General features: G+C 37.1%; 1 protein-coding gene across 1 annotated transcript in view; it reads left to right on the top strand.

Annotated features, from left to right (window-relative positions):
- The first annotated feature begins 3,484 nt into the window (after window positions 1-3,484).
- The window catches only part of LOC128026273 (pro-neuregulin-3, membrane-bound isoform-like), a 303,047-nt gene continuing 278,926 nt past the window's right edge, over window positions 3,485-27,605 (top strand). Inside the window, exon 1 of the mRNA XM_052613196.1 lies at window positions 3,485-5,541. Coding sequence (XP_052469156.1) covers window positions 4,854-5,541 — 688 coding nt within the window. The 5' untranslated portion in view covers window positions 3,485-4,853. The remainder of the gene's footprint in view (window positions 5,542-27,605) is intronic.

Below are 27,605 nucleotides of genomic sequence, written 5' to 3'. Positions count from 1 at the left end.
CATACCGCCAAAGATAAACTGTGTTCAATAAACTCAAGTAAACTTGCCAAAGTGGTTCCTGTCTGAAATAATTTATAAGTGAAGGTGAGTGAATGATGGCAGAAGTTTCTTTCCTGGTGTCCTATCCCTTTAAAGTAAAGAAGTGATCTTGATATGACTTAAACTGACCTTTGCTCTGTCGAGGGTTGCCTGAGTTCTTTGAATAGTGAGAATTTCTGTGTTATGTTAATTTTGGTGCTTTTTCACTCACATATGTGTTTTTGTGTTTCTTATTTTCTTTCAGACAGGGAAGCTTCAGCTTTTACAAGCTCTCAGGAGTGCCTGACAGACAAAGTGCTTTCTCATTAGTCTTAGGAATATGACTGCGTGGGCATACGGCTTTGGGGTTTAAAACATGAAACAAGAAAGGCTGGAAATAGGGTTTAGTGGAAGGATGAAGTGTAGATGTGTGACATAATAAGAGAGGGAGATGTAGAGTGTGAGCACACGCATGTTCTCATATGCATGGGGTTGCATGGGGCCTTCGGTAGGAGTGGTCTAAACATTGAGCTGATGTGAACTGGCAGGATGATGCATTCTAAATCAGACAGATGGAAACACACACAGCTCTGTCAGTCATTTAATGAGTAGCATTAGCTCAGACACATCCTGGTTGAGAAAACATTCACTTGGAGCTGCACTCACCAGTCAAGCATGTTCTACTGAATAAAGTGTCTTCGCTGAGCCGAAGCAAAGCCTTTAGCAGGATAATCTTAAGGGAATATAGTATGTTAGAGCAAGGGTGGATAAATAAAAATTAGTAAGCCCCTCTCCTGCTTTAATGTTGTGTTAAAACACAGAATATCACACACAGGGTCCAAAATGAACACCCGCTAATTTCTAAATGTGTGGAAAATACAGCTTTGGTGCATAGGACAATTTTGTTATTTGTTAGTTTGGTGGTAACTTTATAAGGAGTAATGCTGGTCTGCAGTGTGATGTTGCTTTTATGCACAATGCAATGAGTAATGTGGATTCTTAACTAAATCTTTTTCTCAGTGTTTTTGTGACCAATGCAGTAATGACAGAGAGAGACTGACTCATATTTATATGACACTGTGAAAGACAATTACCTGATCAGTTTGTCACAAACTATCATGGGAGAATTCTGGGATGAGGGTATTTTTTTGCAGATGTTTGTTAGCATGAAATATCTCAATCCAGTTGCTGTGGCAAAGTGTTAATTTTGAACCCTGTCTGCACATCGCACACCATCCAGGTTGATTGGCGCCCCAAGAAATTGTTTCTGCATCTACCGTCTCCATCAATCTGCCAGGTTACCGTTGCATTGACAGCTGGGTGGAAGAGGAGAAATATAAAATATAACAACAATTACATGGCAATGCCCAGTGTGGAAAAAACAAACCAAGTTTGTGCATATTGGCCCTCACCAGCCATTCTAAAGGTGATCTGGGCCAAATATTTTGTTAAAACTTGAAATTAGTTTCACATTTTTAATCTGTTCAGATTTAGTTTTCACAATCATTATGTAAAGTGACAGTTTTGTCACAGAAAGCAAAAAATAGGTATCTAGAAAACGAAGAAGCTAACAGAAAAGACTGATGTTTTATTCTAGGGCTTTTGAAAGGCAGACTGTCATGTTGTACCTGGACCTAGAGTAACTGATTCATGTACAGAGATTCTGATCTCACTGAAGTATATACTGATACAATGGATTTATGGTAGTAGAGAAAAAAAGTTCAATATCAAGGGAACCTCATTTCACACTACAAGAAAGGGTTGTTTAAATATAGATATATGCGTAGATGTATAGTTCAGCTGACTCAGAACCAAGCTGTTCCAGTTGTTCTGCATTATTAAGCAAAAATAACTAGGTACTTTTTACCCCTAGACATTATATTGTGATTTATACTGTTTATGGGATTTATAAAGGCAAACAATATGCAAGGCTTGTAGTGACATCTGATTCTAGTCATTTTAGCGGTGCAAAAACAGCCCATTATGCTCCTAGATACTGCACACTGGTGTTTCTTATAATATTTCAATTTATTATATTAATTTGAATTGATGTGTTAATATTATAGTTGTAATAATTTGTATGTCTTGCTTGTTCACCCGAAGATAGTTTATGTCCTTATTGCAAAATAAGGTGGATATTCCAAGACTTCTGAAGATTGTGCATAATCAAACCTGACATATCACGCCTAAACTATTTTTGTTTCTCAAAGAAAGAAAATAATATGGGGCTCAGAAAAACATGATTTTATTTGTTGTTTGCTACTTTTAATTTGTAATGTGTTTTTAGGATTATCTGCTGACTGAGGTTTTTTTTTTTTTTTTTTTTTTTTGTCTGAAATGGATTGGATTTACTGCTGTTATTCCATAATACAAAATATTAGATCCAGGTCATCTGCTTATTAAAAACTGGTTCTCCGTGGGTCCTTAAAAGTCTTAAATATCGTAAATGATACAAGAAAATCTTAATTATAATTTAAAACAGGAAAAACTGTGAAAAACAGGAATCACAGCTTAATGTGATTACTTTAAAAGGCAGTGATTAGAGTAAATGTGAGTACTTCATGTTTCAAAGTTTTTGAAAGTAAGTAATACTTTTTCAGAGTATTTAACTCTGACATAATAATAATAATAATAATAATAATAATAATAATAATGATGATGATAATAATAATAATAATAATAATAATAATAATAATAATAATAATAATAATAATCTGCTTAATCAATGTTAATTAATAATCAATTGTTGTTGACTAATTTCAGTAACCTGCCCCTTAATTGAGATTTTCACTTGTGAAATGAATCATGGCTAACGGGAAATTACATATTTTTACCCATTTTTGCATGATGACACATCTATGCCGCTAGGTGTCAGTGTTAATCCAACAGGGCTGCCATATCATCCAGCACAACATAAACAAGAAAAATATTTAGTACACATTTAAAAGAAGTTAGAACCAACAGGAAACAAGCTAGCATCTCTGTTGTCTTTGAATGTTAAATTGTTATCCACTCCATTTAATTACGGCACTAGTGTTATGCCACCCCTTAGACACTGCACATGACTCTTATGCGTACCATCCTTTATGTTTCCTTCCCCTTTTAGAGTCTTATAAATGAGGAGGGGCAGGCTGCATGATTGACAGTACTGAAAGAGAGAAGCTGAGACTCGCTCTGTTTACAGCAGCCAGTAATCTCTTTTACTGTTCATACCACAGAACATTGACATGGATCTCTTTATTTCTTTCCCATATCTTGTCTTTCTCTCTCTTGCCCTCTGCTTCTCTCGTTTTCAATCTCATCCTGCTGAGAATGATTTCTCAACTTGTACTTCTCTCTCATTGCTTCTCCCTCCTCTCTCTCTCTCTCTCTCTCTCTCTCTAAAGGGGTGGGGAATGTTCTTGTGAAGAGAGCAGGTGCAGTTCCTCCTCTTTCTCTCTTTTTCTCTGCCTGTCTCTGTCTTTCCTGACATCAGCAGTAGAGTAGAGTAGAAGGCTATCTGTGTATGTGTCTGGCTGCAGTGTCGTAGGCTTAAGCCGCGGTAAAATCCCACGGGAGATTAGAGGGGGAACATGCGCTAGTCCGGATTCTTTAGAAATGGAAGCCCTAGGAGAGAGCAACAGACAGTCGAAACAAATGCATCTGTAATGAAGAATGGATGTATGTTGTCTCATGGAAAACCTGCACGCTGTCTCTCTCTCTTTTTTTACCCTCCTTGTTTTCTCTTTCCATCTGTCTTCGACAAGCTCCCTCCTCCCTCCCTTCCTCCCCTCCATCCCTTTGCTCCGCTCCTCTCCCTCTCTCTCTCTCATACTCTCTTGCGCGCTCTCAGTGGAGGAATGTAGATAGAGGCTGAGTGTACGCCCGCTGCTCTGCACTGTATAAACGGCTCGCACTACAGTGGTGGGTCGCTCATCAGATGCTGTTCAGAACGGATATGTACTGCTAACGGATTTGACCGTCCGCCATCTCTTCCTTGAAAACTCTGCACCTGTCACTGCCTCATTTGCCGGGTTTATTGCTCAGCTTGCACATACCAGGATTTGTGCTGCATGTCCCTTGCTCCCAAAAGGATGCTATAAATCAGCAGAAGCTTTGGTCGTGGAAAAAGGGACATATTGCTTCACGATCAACATCAAGTCCTCCTCCGTGAGGGAACCAGCTTTCTCGGATATGTATAGCTGACTCAGTGCTTGAATACAAGATTGTGAATCAGATCAAGACCTTGAAAAATGAATTGGTGAGAACAAGAGAGGAAAAATATGAGCCTGTTTTTAACTTTTACTGAACTCTACCTTCAAATATGCCAGTGAATGGAGGTACGAGATTGGAGAATAAATCTAGCTGCCGTGTTATCTGCAAAAAGAGGGATTTGATAATCTGACGACAGAGAGTGCTGCTGCAACGGTTGGTGCTCGGAGTCAACATGCAGATGATTTTACTCCTCCCTTTCCTTCCACCTTCTTTGCTCAGCACCTTTATTTAACATTTGTACCATTTTGGTGATTTTGTGGCAAACTTGAAGTCATCTGGATGTACTGATGGAACGGGACTAAAGGACAGTCCTTTTTACTGGATTCTGCAACCACTGAGATTTCTACCTCCGGAATTCTACTGGGTGTATGCGCTTGTCTGATTGTGAGTGTGCGTATGTGTGTGGATGTGATTTGTCTGCCTTGATGTGTGCATAACTATTTCTGTGTTTTTTGCAGTTGTGGTTTACTTTGCAATTTTTTTTCAAATGTCTGGCATTACTGGCCAGTGTTTCGCCTTGTGCTGTCCCAGTCTGCCGAGTGCCCGGCCTTGGGGTTAACCCTTACCGTGCCGCAGGCAAGATGAGTGACAGCTCTGGAACAGTGAACAATTTGGGGGCTATGGTACTGGAGGAGCCTGATGGGAGAGGTGAACAAGCCCAGGCCCCTGCTCGTGGTGGGATTTTAAGGTGTGGGAGATGTGCATTTTGGCCTCGCCAACAGACTTGGCTCTGTGTGGTTCCACTTCTCATTGGCTTCATAGGCCTGGGGTTGAGTCTGATGCTGCTGAAATGGATCGTGGTGGGTTCTGTGAGGGATTACGTGCCTACTGACTTGGTGGATGCCAAGGGTATTGGCCAGGACCCCATCTTTCTGTCCAAGCCTAGCACTTTTCCTAAGGGATCTGACACCACCACCACCACCACAACCACTATTGGAGGGGTCAGCTCGGTCAGCCCCACCGTCACCACTGTGGTGCGGAGCAGGACTCGAACGGAAGCTCCTCCCAATGTTCCCCCAAAAGGTGGTAGTGCATCCGGCAGCCAGGTGACACAGAAGAGCCCATCTACACGCTTTGTCACACGTAATCCCACCTTAACAACCACCTTGGCATCTTCCACAATGTCTACTGTCCATACGTCCACCTCCAGCCCCTCTCCCTCCAACCCTGCCATTCTAAACGACTCCACCCAAATGTGGACCAGAGAGCAGTCATCCACTGAGAGGCATGTGACCACGCCTGGTCGAACCCACGTCAGCCGCAAGACACGTAAGTTTGAAATTTTCTGGTAGTTTTTGCTTTGGTGAGCTGTGCAGTTCTGCTTCTGGTGTGGATTGTTGGTGACCAGATTGCGGTTTTGCATGGTACTATTAGCATGTGTATATTGTGTTAATGACATTCCTGTTCCCAGAAGCGCAACTTGATGGACTCTTGGCCATGTGCATTCCCATTTATCATGTCGCCAGGGAGTGGCAGATACACTAATGACAAACCACTCCCTGTGTTTCAAAATATGTAATATGGTGAATCAAGAAATATAAAGGGAATTTCATAGGTGTAATAGTGTAAAAAACTGACTTCAGTACATTAAAAAAAACTTACGTGTATGAATAAGGATGTCAGTTAGTGAACATCTGAAGATGTCTCCTCTGCTTTGCTGATTCTCTTTTCATTATGGGTTACTAGAAGAGCTTTGAGTGTTGTGTCTAATGATAGAACCATGCTTTACATACGTTTATGTAATTGACAGATATAAAATGTCACATTTTGCTGTTCATTTAAAAACTGTAGGAGCCTCTGAAAATAAGAAAACTGTATCTTGTGATAATGGTACACCTCAGTGTAATATTAATGTATTTTTTTATTGTCTATGCACTCATAAATTGATTAATGCATCATCATGCCTGATTACCTGGCTCCAAGGTATGCTGTCCATATGTGATTCTGCTGTGTCCGGATAGAGATGCATCCACAAATAATGATCACATTAATTTGCATACAGGGGACAGCCTGTGCACAGTGACATTTAGGAAGTTAAGCTTTATATCTTAATACGTGTCAGCCTCTTTGTATTAGAGTTTTTGTTCTAGTACTGTGAATATCGTAATATACTTTGAGGAGCTCTTTCTTTGAATTCAGCTGGTAATATTGGATCATAATGTCGGGTAGTAAGAGGTTATCATGCCTCACCACTCTATGAGATTACTTCACTCTCCATGATTTATCCAGATTAATTAAACTTCATTCATGGAAGCTGCTACTGTTACATCTACCCTTTCGTCTTTATGAGACCTACCTTGCAATGGCTCTTGAAAAGTATGTGTGTGTGTATTATAAGAAGTTTAAAGCTGCGGTAGGTAACATTTGACGCTCTAGCGGTTAATAAACAGAACTGCTTGCGTCTTGCGGAAGAACATCGTTGCCGGAACTACTTCTCTCTGTTTATGTCTATGAAGAATCAGAAAGTACTGGGTTACTCCGCCGCGGTACCCCCGAAGCAATCTAAAATATTCCGAATATAAAAACTTATTATAGGTGCTCCCTATTGATTCAGGACAAGCCAAAAACACGGTTTGGAAAATGGATTCATGGTGTACTCGCTTATTATATACATTTTGATATATTGATTGGTTGATTGGTTGTTTCTTACCGGGAGCGGATGAATTTCTGCAAATGGCAATAGGACCACTGGGAGGAGCCAGAGGAACTTGATTTTTTCACAGATTATCTGTCTCATATTCTACTGTCAGGACATAGTGCCAGGTTTAACAAATATGTAAAAAAATATATATATATTTCTTACAAAAGTAACCTACTGCAGCTTTAAAATGACAGGGAATTTACAATACATTTAAGTTACCAGATTTTTTTTGAATTAAGGAAAACAGTTTTATCAAATTTAGAGTCTACAGTATTTTCAGAGCTCAACAAGGGTTGCCCAGATGCACCAACAACATGAGTGACAATAAAAAACTATTGCAAGAAGCATCAGTCAGAAAGAAAACTACAGACCAATGAGTACTGTTTTGCGTCAAAGCCCCTTTGAAACATAAGTGTTTTTATAAATGTAAATGTATATCATTTGTTTGCATAATTACATTTTTTTAAATGCTGGAATATATTTTTTTTGTAAATATTTTTTTAAACAACAAAAACACATAAAGAGTCTCTGTTAATAGTAAAGTAGACCCCCACCCACTCAACTCACAGCAATAAAAAAGAACCTATGAATTTCATGAGGTGTAATAAGTATTTTAACAAGTCCTTGTTGTATATTTTGGTTGTACGATAATTCAATACCATCGCATTTGTCTGAGAGAGTTTATCTTAATCCTTTATGTCACCAAGCAGCAATTTCCTACCTTAATATCGATAACACAGAGAAAAAGCTGACTAAACCATTAGTGATCCAAATGCATTTGAGAGCTCAAAGCTGTGGCTCATCTTAAAACCCATTACTGCTCACCATATTTGATATTAGTGCTAGATACAGATATTTCAGTGCAAACTGTACAGGTTAAGAGATAATTTTGTTTTCATAAAAAAATATTCTACAAGATTGGCTATGGTGAATTGAGTGGCCTGTAATTTTGTTTTCTCTTTTAGACATCTGTTAGTTGTGTTTGGTTGATAAAGTAGAAGTTCCAGTGCTGCTGCCATGCTAGCTTTAGTGCTGTAGCTCATACAATGAGCAAAGGAGTTCAATGCAAATTTGCAATTGGTGCTAGGGGGACCTTGCGATAAACTGACCATACAAAAGCCATATCTCAATGTGATCGATTATGATGTTGCAGAATCAATTGTAGCATTAAGTGAAAACAGCTTTGGTTGAAACTGGCTGACACAATTCCTGGTTCCAGCTGGCTGCCATTTAATGACCATTGATTCTTCCTTTGTTTTGTAACATCAGGCTGATTGTGAGGATTAGTTCATGTCATCTACAGTACAACACTGCATTGAGTAGTCTATATTGTACCACTGTTTGCTCTTGAAATACAAATGAGAGTGGAATCATTTGACAATGTTGACATTAAATCACTGTCAGTGTTAAATGAACTAAAATCATTCAGAATTCATTTTGTAAGAAGAGGTGATTTATTTGCCTCGTCTGTCTATTTCCTATTTTAATAGAAAGCCATAAAAGCACTCCCTTTCCAGTGCCATTAGAGCTTAATTTCATTGAAACTATTTTAAAAAAATCCACTTTGATTTATCTTTTTTAGATTTCCTAAAGGAGGGATGAAGCCTTGAATATTAATGCTTAGAAAGAGAAACATGTTCAATATGTAGAAGAACATGTGAATAATTGACAAGGGTGTGCTGAAAAATGATCAGGGAAAGGGATGAGAAATGTGCAGGGTTTCATAAATAGAGGTGGAGGACAGGACGGTGAAAGCAATTATATTTTATTGCTTCTAGCTGGTTTCATGGCACTTTCGAAGTAAAATGTCCATTGTGTAGTGCTGAACATGACCATACAAAAGTCTTTGTTAATCATTAATCTGCCCAGTAGTCATAATTTATGTTGAAAGGAATGAAAGGTTTTGATGTTTTCCTGCTACTAGTTTTAATTTCAGCTGGAAACTTTAGTGAATGTTTTCAGACTTTTGTGGAAAATGTAGGTTTTCCCAATGAGTCTATGATAAAAGTAAACACTCTTCACAACATCTCCTTACAGCCATTTCAAACCTGTAGTTTTTTTTTTTTTTTTTTACTGTAGAACATGGTTACATGATGACATTTTGGGTAAACTGTTCAAGTTGGTCATTGCATGTTGATGTTAATGATCCTTGAATTTTTTATCCTTAATCCTTAATTTGGATAATTTAACTTATTAAACCATTAAAGTTGAAACTGCTGTGTGGTTGCAGTGTCATGCAGCTATCAGTTGTGTTTAATTGTCTTCTTCTTTTTTTCTAGGTTGTAATGTAAGCAACTGTATTTCTCCCAATGATTGCGTCTCATCTCAGTGTTCCAGTTTTTATGGAAATGAAGGCCATTAACAGGCATTTGACCACATTAGGTTCACAATATTTTGTCTATTTTCAGTTTTAGGTTGAAATAAACATCAAAAATGTTCCCAGCTAACATTTTTGCATGAGGGATGACTTTTATAAAGTAACAGTGATTATAAACTCCTGAAGGCCTGGCAGGATATTTGTGGAATGTTGAACTCTGGTTCAGATGCAAACCATTCCTGTATTTTCCATTTATTTATGCACCAAGAAGCAAAATAATCCCCCCCCCCCCCAACTTTCTAGAGGTAGCAAATACAGGAGAAAGGCTATAATCGTTGACGATAAAAGATGCATGGGATGTTTATAAGAAAACAATAAGCTGTTCATCAGCTATGCTAGAGGCAAATGTTAAAGCGGGAAGCTTTGTCTTCATTAGCATAAGTTTAGTTTCTGTCAAAGGGATTGGGCGTCTAGATCAGTCATATAGAGGATCATTATAAGCACTGTTTGGAAATAGATCTTTCATTGATTCTACAAAGATAGAGATACTTGTTCATGACACGGAAATTCACAGAGCTCTCAATTAACTAATAGCTGCATTAAGTCTTAATGATGCTTTCTGACACTGACTAATGCCGTTTTTGTGTGCATGCTTCACATTGCAACATTACTTACTCTTTTCTGTACTCATCATCTTAATCAATTTTAAATACTAATATTATGCACACTTTGAAAACAAGTTATCTGTCATAATTCTGCCTTTCAAGTAATTCCATCTTGAATTAAGAATTTGGATTAATGTTTTATTTTTAATATTCCTTTAAGTGTTGTGTTAATTATGTATGATGCCATTTGCTTTGTCCATTGTTTTTTTTTTTTTTTTTTTTCTGTTCCCTTTTATTTTTTCTCTTTTGTCTCATGCCGTCCTGTGCTTTTGCAGGCCTACTTCAATCCCTTTAATATCTGTGGACAAACAAATATCAAGTTGCTTTAGGAGGTTGCCTTGGTCACTTGATGGTGTTCAGGCTTTTCAGCCTAATACCACATTGTGTCTTTAAATAGAGTTGACCGGCATGGCAACTGAAGACCATAACCAGTTGTGGCGTCAACCCCTCACTCTGAGTATTCCAACCCCTCACCCAAGATGAGTGTGAAAATAGATTTTAATAATGAAATATAATGGTTTATTTGAAAAATATAGTTGCCAAATGCATAGGCTTTCTAGCATTAATATGATGCTACTATAGCAACAATTTAAGACAGTGTTTAAAAAAGTCACATCTTAATTGTTTATCTGACAAATTCCTGTGCAAGCGGTGCAACTAAGAAAGCAGCACTACTGAGTAAACTATGATGATTTTTTTCATGTTTAATAGAGGGTTAAATTATCGTAGTTTGTTAATTATTTTGCTGTATTGTTATTCTCTGTAGCTGTTCAAGTTGTTCTAACTTAAAATGATGCATCTTTTAAATAGGTCGCAATGAATGTATTATGTCATGGAATCGGTCACAATGAGCTTGTGTTTCATTGTAAAGAAGACACAAATCCTGCAGATTTTTTACATTTTGTGGCCATGCGATTTTGTTTTATTCAGTACTCTGCCATCTGTATTTGCTAAGTGGCTTTTAATGGGGTAATTCAGCCCAATCACATTTTTCATTCCACTGCCTGTCCCGCGACCAAATCTCTATTTGTGTGAACTCTGTATTCTAATAGTGTTTTTTTTTTTTTTTTTTTTTTTTTTTACTCTGTGCTATGTCATCTCCCACTTTTGTCACCTCTGCCGCCCCCTCATCAGTGCTGCACTGGTGCCGGCTCTGACTATAACCCTCTACAAACCATTCTGTTGAGTTCAGGGATAGAGTTTTCTCTCAGCCCAAAAATATAACCCACCATAAAGGAACACAGCCCCACTGTAAATCTTGCTTATTACTGTTGCAGCATAAAGGCTATTGAGATATCCTGGCTAGCACGAAAGAACCCTGTAGGAAGATGTCTACCTACCTCTCAACCCTAGTAGTGACATTCTTATAGTAATACTGTACATTAAAATCAAGAAGACATGGAAGTAAATATATTAGGGCTGTCAAGCAATGACATTTTTTCACCTTATTCATTACTCAAAAATGACTGGGGAGGGACTGCAATACCAGGCGGACTGAATAGTTAAAATAAAAATGGTCATATACTGGCATATACTGGCCTAGCCGTAAAAGTTAATTCAATGCATCATTGAACTGTAACCATGACCACAAATTAAAATTGCTCTTGGAAATAACTTAAAAGAAAGTGATTTACACAATTATCATGGCTTTTCTTCTACATTGGCATAAAAAAACTCCTCTGCATATCTATTTCAGTCAATTGCAGTGTATGTTTGTGACTGGTCTGTGTTGTCCCCTTTCAGCATTACCTAAGGGATAAAAGAGTGCATCAGACTACCTAAGTCTGTTATGAGATATCGATTCCCGTATGATTGTCTGCGAGACTTTTGACACTCAGCACTTTGACTAGGATCAGTTTTAGTGTCACAGGTCTGATTGCTCATGCACAGCACTTTAATCTGTTCCCGGACTTGTTTTAAGGAGCCACAGAACCCTGTCCTATGAGAGTGCACTGGATGTCATAATTTAATTATCATTCAGTTTCGTCCCCGAATCTGGGAGAATACCATTGTGAAATTGTCAAAGCTGTTGTATTAAGACGTTTTCTTGCCAGCCATATTTTGAGTTGTGCAGATTTCCTCTTTTTCAATGAAGCAGTGTTATCACTATTCTTATTTGGAATACCTCAGTGCCTGCTTTACATGATTTACTCTCCCACACTAGTTCGACAAATGTGATTTGACTAAATCTGTCAAAGTACAGATTTGGATTCTCCCACTCTAGTTTGACTAAACAAAGATAAAGTCTGTGTGTGTATCAGAGCTGTCTGAATGGTGCAGCTGCAGTACGGGAAGTCTGTCTCATAGCCCTGAGGAAACAATCCCACAGCCATGACATGATCCCTTATGCCTGAACTCATTTAGGCTGCTTAGAGCAGTCTCTTTCAGCTTACCCTCGCTCTCTTCCATTCTATGTCTCCTCCAAAATGCTGGTTGGTGGCTAATGTGCTTCATGTGCTCTTCATTTTGATCTCTCTTCCTCACTTCTTCGCTTTTGCCTTCTATTTATCCTCTTGTGGTTTTCAAGGCAGATCTTTCACAGGGACACTGCACCTCAGGACATGGCTTCACACACCATGACACCATCCAGCCAGCACTCTTTCAGCTCAGATGGCAGATTAAAGAGGGGTCACATATGCCCCCACAAACACGCACACATTTTTATGTCATACCGAGGTTGATGAATGGCGTAAATGGAGCGAGTGTTTTGCACGGCTGTGTGGTCAGCGCTCCCACGGTGAATGTCTGAGTGTGTTCGAGGGAGCGGTCAGCACGGATGAGGACCGTTAAAGGCCATGTGCGTCGTCTTTCCTATCAGATCTGGCTGGATTCCGGAGAGCTGAACACATCAGTTCTAGTGCTGCCACTCTTCCGTTTCAGTCACTAATCAAACATTACTGACGGTTTCCCACTGAGCCTCTGCCTCTCGCCTCTGACTCCGCACATACTGTAGATGTGAGTCAGAATCATACATGACTGCTTTGGTGTTGAGATCTAATATGAATAATGTACGATTTAATGTACATCAATTTAAAATGCCAGTTAAGTATTAAACTGCAAGTGTCTGCTCTAAACCAAGTAATCATTTATTCTTATGAATCAAATGCTGATTCCTCATGTAGAGAGAGACAGAAATAAACAAGGAGGGGCAGACTATTTTATTTATTTATATAAAAAAAGAAAAAAAAATATATATATAGAAAAACAAATCTAATAAATCTAATATATATATATATATATATATATATATATATATATATATATATATATATATATATATATATATTGTTTGTTTGTTTGTTTGTTTTTCTCTGTATTCAGTGTAAATAATCAATAGTGCAACAACAGAACATAGCATAATTCTATCTGCCATTCAAGCTCTGTGAGTCAGCTCTAGCACTTGCCAGGTGATAACATGAAGAGGACAGCGAAAGGGTTAATGATAACGTTGTCAGGTTAAGGATGAACTGCACCTTCCACTCAGTTTCTGCTCCATTCATCAGGGATTCACCAGATCGTCAGTGAAAGCTCCTCCTTAGACAGGATTCCTCAGATCTGACACAAAATGGGGGCATTGTGGAAGAGATGATTGACAGTAGCCGAGGAACCCCGAGAGAGACCCTAGTTCAGAATGAAGTTCATTTGCGTCTGACTAGCTGTCATTTCCTGAGTGACAGAGTAGATCGAAGTGACTGTGTTTGGCTTTGTGTTACGTGAGTAACTGAGATAGTGAGTGGAAGGTGTGACAGACAGACAAGTCAAGATTCAGTGCAGAGATCTGAAGAATTTCTATGTGAACGATCTTGTCACCTGGTGTGAATAGGGTAAAAAAAAAGCACAGTGTCTGATCATTTGCATTTGCCCCCCCCCCCCCCCCAAAAAAAAAAATAAATAAAAATAATAATAATAATAATAATTGTATTGCTATTATTTTTAATGGTGGGAGGGGGGTTATGCATTTCCAGTCATTCATCATTACTGAATATGCCAAAATATATGGGAAACATGTTCTACAGGAAAGGGAAGCATTTTAAACTATGGAGTGTCTCAGCAAGACAGTGAATATAACACTCGTAAAAGAAAATGTTTTAAAGCTCACCATTCATGCTTTGAGTCCTGTCATTTCAAAGTCTTGGAAGAGTTGTCTTTTGCTCTCTTTCTCCACAGGAAAGCAGTTCACTTCATCATTGGCACTTGGATCAGTGGTGTATTCACTGACTGAAATAAAAACTTGTGGTCCTCTCAGAAAAGTAGCTGTCTGGTATCTATCTCAGTGACAGCGAGGAGACTAGGGACATTTTGCTGAAGCAGGAGAGGGTGCGATGGAAATAAATATGAAGAGAGAGTTATTACAGATTAGAGGCATAATCTTTTATTTATGGAGACAAATTCCTGCAAGCTGCGCAGTGAGCTCCTATGACACATGCCAATGTGCAGGCATCTGATGAGGACCAGAACCCACCCGACTGAAGATGGATGCTGTCTCACTCCATTTCTCATTCTGAGACAAGACCCAGATTTTGAAATATCTCTTTCACTACTCCTTTATCTTATCAACTCTGTAATGCATTTCCTAAACCACATTCTGTTTGGGGCTAAGAGACCCAATGTCATTTTAATACCTCAACAAATGTTTTTTTAAAGGGTGAGTACACACAGGAAATGTAAACATCATTATTTATTCACCTTTATGTCATTCCAAACCTGTATTGATGTTCATTTAGAAAGTCAGTGAGGCAATGTTTTAAATCCCAGTGACTGATCATTTTATGGGCAAAAAACATTCTTCAAACTTATGTGACTTTCCTTAAATATTATGGAGTGACATTTGGGTGAGCTAATAATAACCATCCTTTTGGGGTGAACTATCCATTTAAAATTAAAGAATTAATTTATGTAATTGGTTTACTTAATCCTATCTTATTTGTATGACAACTGATTGTTTACTAAGTAACATTTTAGTTTACTGAAGTTTTCCTTTGTAAGAGCATTACATCTTTGTGATTTGCTTTGTGTAGTCCAACATGGTCCAATTAGAATTCATCAAAATTTGCAAAAAAATGCGAATGATATGAATTAACCATACCTAACCATGGACCATCTTTATCCTTAACCTAATCCCTAAACCTAATCATTATTGTAATGAAAAAAAAAAAAAAAAAAAAAAAAAAATATATATATATATATATATATATATATATATATATATATATATATATATATATATATATATATATATATATATATATATATATATATATATATGTAAGTTACAGTTGCGATACTTAATATTTTTATTTCATAATGCATAGAAAATGTCTCGATTTTCGAAAATCTATTTAAGACGTTAATTTAATTAAATACTTGATACTGAGCAAATGTGATATTCATTTTCTTCAACAGTTCAATAAATAAGAACTTAATATTGTGTTGCTGTATATATTTTAGACATTTTTTAGACATATATTTTAGATTGTTTGTCTTTGTTCAGTTTTGCCAATGCAAGTATTACCTATAAAAGCCACAACCCTGTTGTGTCTCCTAGCAACACATAATAATTTCTGAATTAATCCCTTTTTTGAAGGAATCCTGTTAACTAATGATTCAATGGCCGATCCATAAAGAGAGCCATTTACTTAATTCCTGAATGGAATAGGTGTTTAAACAAAGCAAATGAATCCAACAAATGAATGAATGAATGAATGAATGAATGAATGGATGCACGGATGGATGGATGAATGGATGAATTAATTAATTACCAAGAAATGTACTGCCACCTACTGTCAGTTTTACTTTCTCCTTCAGAGTATAATTTAATAATAATAAAAAAAAAAAAAATGTTTACATATTAATAAAAAAGTGGGGGAAAAAAGATATTTAAAAAAAAACTATATTAAAGGTATAGCTAAAAAAATAAAATAATAATAATAATAAAAATATAATGCAATGCAATATATAATTCATGCTTTTCTTATGTAACACAATAATAGCTTTAAATTATCTTTTGTGGGTAATTTATCAGCCAGATTCGATGTGCAATTAATATGCAATTAATATGATTAGTTAATCGTCACATCATGCAATTAATTAGATTAAAAAATGTGAGAAATTGACGGCCCTTGTTTTCACTGTCACTTTTGATCAAATTAATCCATCCTTGATGAGTAAAGTACTACTTTTTCAAAAAAACAAACTGGCAAAAAAAAGGCATTTAACAGGCAAAAATGATACAAATGATACAAATGGTACAAATTATTATGAATTATAGGAGTGTGCTGAGATTCGTGTCACTTTTATTATGGACGCACCTGTGCACTGACCTTCCACTGTGTGCCACACAGTGCCACATAACATTTAATCATTTCAGCAGACATAATAGTTATTATCTAAGAAAATAGTTCCTTTCTACTTGTGATGTTGTAAAACTACAGCTTTTGTCTCTATACAAGTACTGATTTATGATTTTCTATCTTGCTTCTGCTTAACTTTTGGTAACTTCTCTGAACTTTTTGAACCTCATTGTATGTTAGAGACCCTTATGGTTCAGTTTCAAAAAAATTATGAAACTTTAAGGAGAAGCAGTTGCTCAGACGGAGGCGGTACCTGAATCAAATTATTTTGGGGTTACTGAGTGGGTGATATACTGCGTTGTATTCAGCCAGCAGGCTGCCAGTTATTGGGCCCCAGGAGTTAGAAAAGTGTTTGCACAGTGCCTTGAAACACATTAATGTACATTTATTTTCACCATCTGATGATACATATATAGACAATAAAGAGTGTGCAACATTCGTCTTGCATAACCATCTATAAAATCCACTGTGTGTGTATGATGTGTCCATCACATATGTACCTTTGATCTCAGCAGGATATTTGGGTGCAGCAACTTGTGTGCAAAGCATTATGAAAACACCTTATCTTACCACTTCTACAACATCAAACATGAGTCTTAGGTCTGTATGTGCTTTAATGTAGTACATTTTAGTGACACTTCAAACTGTACTATCTTCTGGGGTGTTTTATAAATATTTTCAAGTTTTACCATACTTCCCAACACATCTTGATGGACAGTAATCCTTTTGCGACGAGATACTCGGCTAAACACCATCGAATGTATCTGCTGGGGCAATAACCATTCGGTATGGCCTCAAATAGAGAGATGAACCTGTCTGTCACAATATACTAGACAGTCATGGATAGACAGCTTTAAGCAGCTTGTAGAAAGTAGTTTGTGTTTGTCAGATATTTTGGCCTTACCTCAGCCGGCCTTGGCTTTTGCAGTTTGCTCGGTTAGTCTGCCAATGTGTGTGTGTTTGTTTTTGTTGTGATGGAGTGTAGGACCAGGGGCAATGGAGTGATGGATGGTGGAAGAGGACGACAGATCTCTCAGATGGCCAGCCTTTGCCGGTAATGGTGGTGAAATGCGATACCAGAGCAGAGCAGGCAATGGAGGAATAAGCAGGCTCCAGCCTTAATGCTGACAGAATCAAATGGGCAGCGCTTTCTCTGAACTCCTCCAAAGGCGTTTTCTGCAGGGTTTCCACTGAAAATTCTAACTCTACCTGTTGTGTAATCGATATATTGTAGCCACCGGCACGGCCACCCACCTTTTACCACTTTGGCTGCATGTGGAAATTGGTATTTGTTTTGGACGGCCACCCCAAACACCAGCTGTTTGGTGACCCCTCCCCCTGACCTTTATCCAAGCCTGTGATTAGCTGAAGCAGAGGAGATGTTATAAATATGTATGAGGCCAAAACCGCTGTGGATTTGCATAATACCATATCAGCCTGGCATTTTGGCTTGTTGCATAATCATTAAATGAGTTAAAAAAGGAAACAAAGTCAACCAGTTTAGAACTAATAAATCTAAATGTAACGAGTTTGAAGGCACATCTATGTGTGAGTGCTGTCAGTGAAGGGTCTGTTTATCATGCTCTCAATGGCCACAAGTGGCCTTCGTGGGGAGGCAGATAGGAATGTGGAGTGGAAGGATAGATGAAAAAAAGTTTTTCTTTGTGAATTGTTGGTGATACTCTCTATACAGATGGCTGCTGTTAGTTAAAGAGAGAGACACTAGTGGCTTGTTGTGTAATTGTGTACATAAGCAAACACTAATTGTCACATCCATCAGCTGGTGTGCCTGAGATAGCCACCAGAGGGCACTCTTTTGTTCACTGTTGGTTTGTTTTGGACTTCAGCTCCCATAACCCCTTGCACTAATGATGGTTTTACTACCACCAGCTGTATGTCATTGACTCATTAGCTCATCATTATTTATGCCATGCCCACCCAGTCTTTTGTGGCTACAGTATTCTGTCATGGAATGCTATCAGACAAGAAGATCCAGCTTTTATTTAAGAGTCCCAAAAAAAAAAAAAAACAGTAATCCACATTGGGGCAAAAGCAGAAAAACATTGCAAAGGCAATCCACAAAAGGAACAGAAAACCAGAACTCAATACTGCAGCAACAAAAGACACAGAGCACAGTATATACAGAGGCGCTAACAAGGCTAATTACTTACAGCTGGAAACAAGAGATCCGATTGAGAGAGCGAAGGGTGATGGGAAATTAAGTATTGTGCAATGCAAAACAAACAATAATCCAGAAGAAGGCCCTCTCGTGGCTGTCAAGGCATACCCGCTTCTGGCCGTGACACTTATGAAGGATTAATGAATGCATTAGTCTCTTTGCCAGACAGGCAGTGAGCATGCAAAATATCCATATGTGTTTGTGTATACGTGTGTAGAAAGTAAAGCCCATCTCATGAAAACCATACTAAAGGGTAGCAATAAACTCATTAGATGAGTTGATAAGTGCTTTGTGTACCTGTGTTCAGAGCCCTGGGCTTGTGTGTGTGTGTGTTTTTGAGAAGATAGACCAGATAAATGACACATGAGAAGCTGCCTTGTAATGGTGAAGGAAAAAATTAAATCATCATTACTCATGTTTCATTCATGTTTGGTTTTATTGAATGCCCTTGCAAATCAACAGCACATCTTATGATAGCATAATATACATATTATTCCTTGACCATTTGAGATTCTTCAATAATAAAAAAATAAAAATAAAAAAATAAATAATAATAATAATAATAATAATAATAAACACACACACACACATGTGCAATAAATAATATATATAAATAAATAAACTGGTGTTCAAAAAGTTTTAATTTATGTATTAATAAAAACATCTAAGTAAAAAAAAGGACTAATCCACACATGGTTGTACATGATCCAATTAAAAATGATATAGTTTATATACATTTATACTATATGTGTTGTGTTTCGCCTGTTATACTGGATCAAAAGTTTGTGATGGTGTGTTTGGGGGGAAAAAGTCAAGGCAAACTGAATTTTTATAGATACATAAATTTATTATTTTCATTAACAATTATTAGAGAACCACTGACTAATAGAATAATTGCTTTAAGTATAAATGTTTTTTTTTTTTCTCTGAAACAAGTCTTAATATATGTTTATATTATATTGCCTTATATTATATCATTAATAGTGAAGATCTCTGTTCATTTTATGACTTCCCGACAAGTCCATTTGAAATCTATCTCCAGCCTCCCTCTTCCTCTCTAGTCTGTCAGTCATGAGGCAGGGGTCCATTAAAGTACATGGAAAAACAGTGAATGGCAGCAACTCTCTTATGCCCAACGCATTCTTTCATGTTCACAGAGCTACATATAACTGTCTGTAAACTGTGTGTTACAAAACCATACAAGGCCATTTTCATACATAGAGACATAGACACTCCTGCGCACCACACTGTGGTGCTTTTCTGAGATTGTGTCTCTCAGCAGGGACAGGGCTGTCACAGTATCATAGTGCTTGATGATGCTATGCCCTTTCACTGCAGCTCTTTCAGTCAGATGTAATAGCCCAAGTCTTAAATCTTCCCAGGGTAACCGGTGTACAGTTTAAATGCTCCTGGGTTAGGTTAGCCTGTAGGAAAAAGAAAGAGATTTGTTGGAAGCCTTGTGTGATGAGCAACATCATCTCTCATGTTAACAAAAGTTGCAAAACATGTACAACACACACATACACATTTTGAGCCCTCCAGAGGGGCGGTATCATCCCATGCTGTCAAGTAGAAACACATTAGCATAGATTAGTCAGTCACAAGCTGACAAGCCCTGTGGAAAATAAACAATCACTCTAATTAATAATTGGTGGAGCAGGTGTGAGTTCAGGTTTTGTTATAGTTTAGTACTTTAGGTATAAATTTGGAAACTTGAGCCCTTTTAGAAATATATGAATGTCACTTGCATTCATCTTTACTTATTCAGAGACTCCCAGATTCCCTTACTCTATGTTTTATTATAACTTTCATTAAACATTTTTAAGAAAGTTTAAGAAAGCACTGTGGAGTTAATATGCAGTCAAAAATAAAATGTAATTTGAATTGCATTCTATTCTATTCTATTCTATTCTATTCTATTCTATTCTATTCTATTCTATTCTAGTTCATTCTATTTGCAAGTCATAAGCATGCATTAAATAAATGGTTTATTGTTTACTAGAGTATGCATTTATTATTTGGATGTTTAACACTTTTACTTGGTTTAATATTTTGTCTAATTTTATTACGTTGACACAATTTCTTGTGTTGATTAAGTGTTAACATCAGCTTTCTAAGGGGCTCAGATAAAACACAGGGTGATCTGATTGGGAGACAGCTACAGTATGGTACAGTAGCCTATATATATATATATATATATATATATATATATATATATATATATATATATATATATATATATATATATATATATATATATATACAGTATATATATGCCACTGTACCATACTGTAGCTGTCTCCCAATCAGATCACCCTGTGTTTTATCTGAGCCCCTTAGAAAGCTGATGTTAACTCAGTTGTCAACACATAATTCTGTGATCACATCAGTGCCCTTATAATCTCTGATTATGATTTTTTCTTCATGTTCACTGAAAACAGCTTTTGCATGAAGTCATCTCATGTCATTTCAGTCTGAAATCCTCTTCTTTACAGTTATTACAGATTATTACATGAAATATACTATTTCGTCCTTGTCAGTGGTAGTGTTCCAGCTTTATTATGTACTTCACTTCCACTCTCCGTTCTAGTGAAGACACAACATAAAATGGAAACAAATTACCTTCTGATTTGCATCCACTGACAAACATTTGATATTTTGATTACATAATTTTAGATCAGCCCTTTAACTGTAAACCTTAGCAACTCTCTAATGGCCATAATTGTTAATCATTGTTGTGTGAAATTGATGCTTGACTTACAATGTGAAAAAGAGACAAGGGATGAAAGAGAAAAGAAAACATTTCTGATGAGGCTCTTGTCTCCAGTCATCCTTGAATGCTGTATTCCTCTCAGCAGAGTGGGGAAATCACAAAACAAACCAAAAACATACTCAATGTTTTTGGCTTCTGCTTTCCAGGTTTTATGCTTTTTTTAAAAAAAAAGATGTCTTTGGATTGTTATTTTTTTTATTTTTATGGATGTCTATTTATTAAAAATGTTGCTCAAAGAAATTGACATGTGATTAAGGCCCCCAAATGAAGATGTTTCACAAAAAATACGCTATTGTGGCAGGGTGACATATAAAAATGGACTTAAGTCAATACAATAATTGTTTTATTTCTATATCATTCCACAAAAGCCTACGACTGGCATCCTCATCATAGTCTACAAACAGGTTAGGCAACATGATTATTTATGATATTACTGCTTATTTAATTATATTATATTATATTATATTATATTATTACCTTGTAAAGTTGAATTTGCATATAAATGTACAACACAGCTAGGCATGGATTATTATTATTCGTATTTTTTGTTTGTTTTGTTTGATCAAAGTGAAATGTTTTTTCATGAGGCAAATGCTGCTGCTTTTCCTGGGGCTGATAATAGTGCTGTAGCCTTGTTTTACTGTCTGCCTATGTTAAAACAGAGAATCACAGGAAACAAAAGAAAAATAAATGGCTGTTTTTAATACGATCACAAGCAGACTGGTCTTTACCGAGCAGCATAGATTGGACTCTAAATGGCTGCCTCAGCTTCATTGTTACTCTCAACCTCTCCTTTGCATCCTGTAAGGAAGAGATTTCCATCACCTGGCCTTTGATCTCGCGCTGTCCTGTTCTATTATGAGTGCCTGGGCAGAGATCATGGATCAGGGGCTGCTGGTTATTAGCAGATGTAGCATGTGAGAGAAGTGTCCAGAGAAAAGACTCCACCACAAGCATGACAGGAATGGCAAGTTCTATCTGTCTCTGTCGCCCTTTAAACAAAATACAAAGCTGTTATCAGTAATCTCTTTTAGTAGAATGAATGTGTGTTATTTGCATTGTCTGGATGAGTGAAATCTGATTCAACAAATGCTATAGAGAAAGGGATTGGCACATGGAGCTGGTGTGACAAGTCTCTACATCCTTTCTTTTCACACAGCAAAGCTATATTATGCTGTAACCACTACTTATGCTTGATTAGCTTCTTACCTAAAGCCCCTTGCAACTGATATCTCTGTCTCTGATTTTACACTTATCATAGGTATCACTGTTATCTAATGCCAGCCTTATCTTCCTCAGCGGAGCACATCTTGGTGCCAGGGAGGTGGGCACATGTTCACAGGGCCATGCGGAACTTCATGTAAATCTAGGCTAAGAGGCTTAGCTCCTGTTCCTTCTTTCAGTTCCCATGGTGTCCCCCACAGATATGTGCCATCATGGCTGGTCAAATGCCAAGCATCCTTTTCCACTCGTCCTTTATCTCATTCTTTCTCCCTTCCTCCCAATCTATATAGTTTAATCTGGCTTGTTTGGAGAGGGTCTGTCTGGTGCAGTGCCAAGGGGGTGTAAGTAGGGCATCTAATCATCCCTGATCAGCTTAGTCCCACAACACCGAGAATGAAAACATGAGATTTCACTTCATTTCACCAATGACATTTTCTGCCCTCAGTTGCGTGTGTGCGTTGCTTTCCAGAACACAGCAACTGAAGAATCATAATGATGTCGCGTGCAGCGTGTAAATGAGGGCATCTCTGAGCAGCATTGTGGCAGAGAGTAAGCAAGATCTCATTTGCATGTTGGTGGGTCATCTCTGAGTCCATAGAGTTTCAGTAGTAATTTAGCTGACCTTTATGGAGGGTCAATCCATATTATGAGGGGGTAATTAAACTCACTCCCACAAGTCGGGTTTCCATCCAAAGTTGCGAGTTTAACTTCTGCGCAAAATTGAAATATTGCACAAAACATTAGCGAACAAGCACTGTTTCCATCCAACGGGTCAAAGGAGAAAAAATCTTCACTTCCTGATAAACTGGCACTATACATCAGTAAGAAAAGTAGGACAAGCTACTGAATATAATAATTTTCCTCAGACGAAACGCAATGAATGCGGTTATTGCTTTTGGAGGTGAATGCTGCTGTTTGGGAACGCAGTTGTTTAACAGTTCTGGGAGGCAATTATACAGAAATGCTTTAATGACAGACTTTGCTCAGGCGTTTTCAAATGACCACATAACAACATTTCAGATGCTATGGAACAAGATAGCTCTCCTGGTTAGTCCGGATTTACCATCCTATAGTGCAAAGCCATATTAATTTTTGATGCGCTTGGAGGAATTCATTCGCAAAATTCATTTCCATCTCCAATTATTCACATCAACCCTTTTTCACACATCAAACCAGTGAAAAAAACTTTTTGCGAATTAAGGCATTTTTATTCGAAATTCAGCATTTCCATCACTCATTTCTCATGCGACACTTCAAAATGTGCTGTAGCTACTGTCTTTCTCTTGAATCTGTTAGTTTGCTCTCCCTTTTCCTCTGTTCTCAGTTCACATCTGTTATTTATTTATTTATTTTGTCATGCTTTTCGGTTCACTTTAATTTGATGAATTTAATTGTGGTACTGTTTGATTCAGTTGGATGTGAGTTGAACATACTTTGTATATTTGACTTTTCTTATATTTTATTATTTTAAATACAGTTTTTGGTCCATTTGAGTTTAGTTTGATTAAATTCAGTTTAATTCAGTTAAATTAATGTTATATTATTCAGGTTAAACATGTTTTGTTCAGTAAGTGGAGGTCAGTAACTATTTGCATCAAATGCAGGTGCAGACTTGGTGAGCATAAGAGACTTTTCAAAGAAGTTAAAAAAAAAAAAAAACCCTTACATACACATCAACTTTGGAATGCTAGTTTGTTTATTTATTTCTTAGTTTTTTTGTGTGATATGTTTGCTGTTATATGCCATTATTCATGAAGGATTACTACACTACAGAAGCTGTTTGTGTATATGTGGTGAGTGTTTCTGTAAGCTCTTGGGCACTGCAGGGTTTTGATAAATTTTAAGGCTCTGTGCTGTTTTTGCTGATATTCATCACTTCCTGTCCCACTCTCTACTGGGAACCACAGCCTATAAATCTCCCAGCATTCACAGTGGGCAGCCAGAGGGAATATGCCCAAATGTAGAGATTCATTGGGCATAAAACACTTTGTGTCACTGCATTTAGTTTGGCCTGGTCAGGTGAGCAAGTGTGGATTTAGGAGTTCACGGCAGTTTCCATCAGTTCACTTTAGGAGTTCACTGCAGTTTCCACCAAAATAAAATTTGAAATTAGAGCTGCGGTAGTAACTTTTGATGCACTAGCGGTTAATAAACAGAACTGCTTGCGTCTTGCGGAAGAACATCGTAGCCGGAGCTACTTCTCTCTGTTTATTTCTATGAAGAATCACAAAGGTACTGGGTTACTCCGCCGCGGTACCCCAGAAGCAATCTAAAATAGTCCGAATATAAACACTTATTATAGGTGCACCCTAGTGATTCAGGACAAGCCAAAAACACGGTTTGGAAAATGGATTCATGGTGTACTCGCTTATTATATACATTTTTCTACATTTTGAACACGAACAAAGTTACGGACCGCAGCTCTGATTGGTTATTTTTTACCGGGAGCGATGGAGTTTCTGCAAATGGCAATAGGACCACTGGGAGGAGCCAGAGGAACTAGATTTTTTTCACAGATTATCTGTCTCATATTCTACTGTCAAGACATAATGACAGGTTTAATAAATATGTAAAAAAAATATATTTTTTTTTACAAAAGTTCCCTACAGCACCTTTAAGAAATAAAGACAGCTGTATTATTATTATTATTATTATTATTATTATTATTATTATTATTATTATTATTATGCTTAAATAAATTTTTTTAAATGTTTTTAACAAATATTTAAAGGGGTCATGAACTGAGAAATTAAACTTCTCTCGTTCTTTTGATATCTAGCAGGTCAATGTACTATCAAAAAAATAAATAAAATAAAAACACATCCTGTACATTTCAAAACTCAAAACTCTCATTAATTTAAAAACAGCTTTTATTGAAAGCAAGCTCAGAAAATGACTAGTTTTGGAATGTGCCACTTTATGACGTAATAGTGTGGCTAAACACAGACTCCCCAGAAGATCATCAATAAGCTGCTATCACTGCCTGTTTAGCTCCGCCCACTGATAAGCGCTTGTAGGAGGAGGAGAGGAAATATTTTTTTTCCCAGATGTAGAGATGTAGAGATTCATTGGGCATAAAACACATTGTGTCACTGCATTAAGTTTGGCCTGGTCAGGTGAGCAAGTGAGAATGAAGTGCGTTTTCCATTTATTACATGTGCTTCATTTCCACTACAACCTATTTGTCCCGTGTTTGACCTCATATATACTCACCAGTCTACACTAGTCATTTTCATGCATCTATCTAGTCTATAGGTAGTTATTAAACTAAAACGCTGTCAGGGAGACGCAGCATGATTTATATTACTACGTTCTAGCACTTCATGCTATAATTATCGGTTGTGCTGACAGCAATACCTTTTTATGGCTTTAACATTTCTAAGTAGAAATTCCAAAACCCCAAAAAATACAAAAATGCTGGAAAAGCATTAAGTCCCAGGAGGGTAAACAGCATGCTGCTTTCATTCCTGTATTCAGTGAACTTTTTAGAATTGTGAGCAATGATGAATTCAGCTTAGAGAGGTCTTTGAATTTTATAAATGAACCTGAAACCACGCTGTGGAAAGATGCATGGTCAGTACCGAGTACTTTATTCAGAGGTGAGACCTGTGAAATCCTTTGAAGGGAGGGTGCGCTCATTCTTAGAAAGCTAAAGCTGTCTCTTTCCCCCAAATAGTGAGAGGTTAAAAAAAGATGTGTACTAATCTTATTACTTACATTGTTTGATTATGGTTAGAATCTTAATGAATTAAGCTGTAAGCAATGTTCTTGTACAACAAACTGACAGCTTCTTATTAAGCTGAATATGACATTAAACTTAATTGATCTGTTACTACCACAGTGTCCTGCTTTCCATATAAGCTGTTTGTGAACATGCAAAATGATGTCAGAAAATATTCTGATTGGCTAACCAGTTTATGTTTGCATTTTAGAGGAAGTTGCACCTGTTATAGAGATCTGAATGATATATGTCAGGATAGCGCTGTGCGGCTAATAATAATAAAAAAAAATCTAAATTGTGGAATGGTTTAGAAAAAAATTTCAATTTGCAAAGGCTGCGATTTAATTATGCACTGCATGTTTTAGAGAAAAGCGTGGCACAAGCAAGCTACTCATGATCCAGTGTTGTCAGTCTCTCAGAGAGATACGGTAAATGCTCCACATGAGCTGTATCTGCTCTGGATTTGGGTCACTTATAAATGTGCATTTGGTAACACAGCATGCACCAACTATCTTTCCAAACTTGTAATAATAAGCACTTATATGCTGGCTTCTGTCAACAGAATAGAAGCTTTAGGAGGTTTTGTTGCCTTTAGTCGTGTTTTGCCGATCGCATCCGGTGTAAACAGAAGTTAAAATTAGCAAAGAACCCCAGATCGTTTCAGTGAAACACTCTGTGTTTGCTTTACTTTTGATTCATTTTTTAAACAAGACATTATTATACAGGCTTTACAGAGAGACTGAAAGTAAACGGTGATACAGTGCTGAGTCTGACTAAAGTGGATCCAACAGTCATGTCGCAACACGTAAGTGTGAGTAAACATGCTTTTACCACTATTGCATACATAGTCTGTTCCAGAACAGTTGATACTAAGTATTTATACATTTTAACCCAAATGACACATTGTTTTCAGAGTATGTCAGCAGCATCCATCTGTTTTTTAATAAGCAAGACTGTTAACCAATCATAGCAGTGGGTGTTTACTTGCAAGGTTTGAATTCTCCCCGCCAATAAAAAACAGACCTTTCTGCATATGCACAATAGCAGGATAGAAAATAGCCTATTACTTTTTTTTTCTTTTTTTGATGTAACATCACAATCGGAAAACATTATAGAATAAGAAAAAGTAATATAACTATTTAATTTTTTACTTTTATTTAAGTTTTTAATAATAATAGTAATATTAGAAAAAGTCATATTGATACTGTATATAGTTCACTACACAGATACACACACACACAAATCCACCCAATTGTGGCCCAAAGGAATAATACACTTTTTTCGCTGGGTTCCCCTGGTAAAATTCACATTCCATTGGCTAAATATCACGTTATTGAGGTCGCTTCAACCAGCGGTCATGAAAAACAACCCGTGGCAAGTGCTCCCAGCATAAGTTGGGGATTTCCAAGGTACGAGAGTGAAATTAAACAAAAATAAAATGACAGCCTCACTCGCCGGCGCCT

The sequence above is a fragment of the Carassius gibelio genome, chromosome A13 (genome assembly GCF_023724105.1).
Source record: "Carassius gibelio isolate Cgi1373 ecotype wild population from Czech Republic chromosome A13, carGib1.2-hapl.c, whole genome shotgun sequence".
Lineage (NCBI taxonomy): Eukaryota > Metazoa > Chordata > Actinopteri > Cypriniformes > Cyprinidae > Carassius > Carassius gibelio.
The sequence above is the reverse complement of the archived record's forward strand: the minus strand, read 5'-3'. Positions and strand labels throughout refer to the sequence as shown.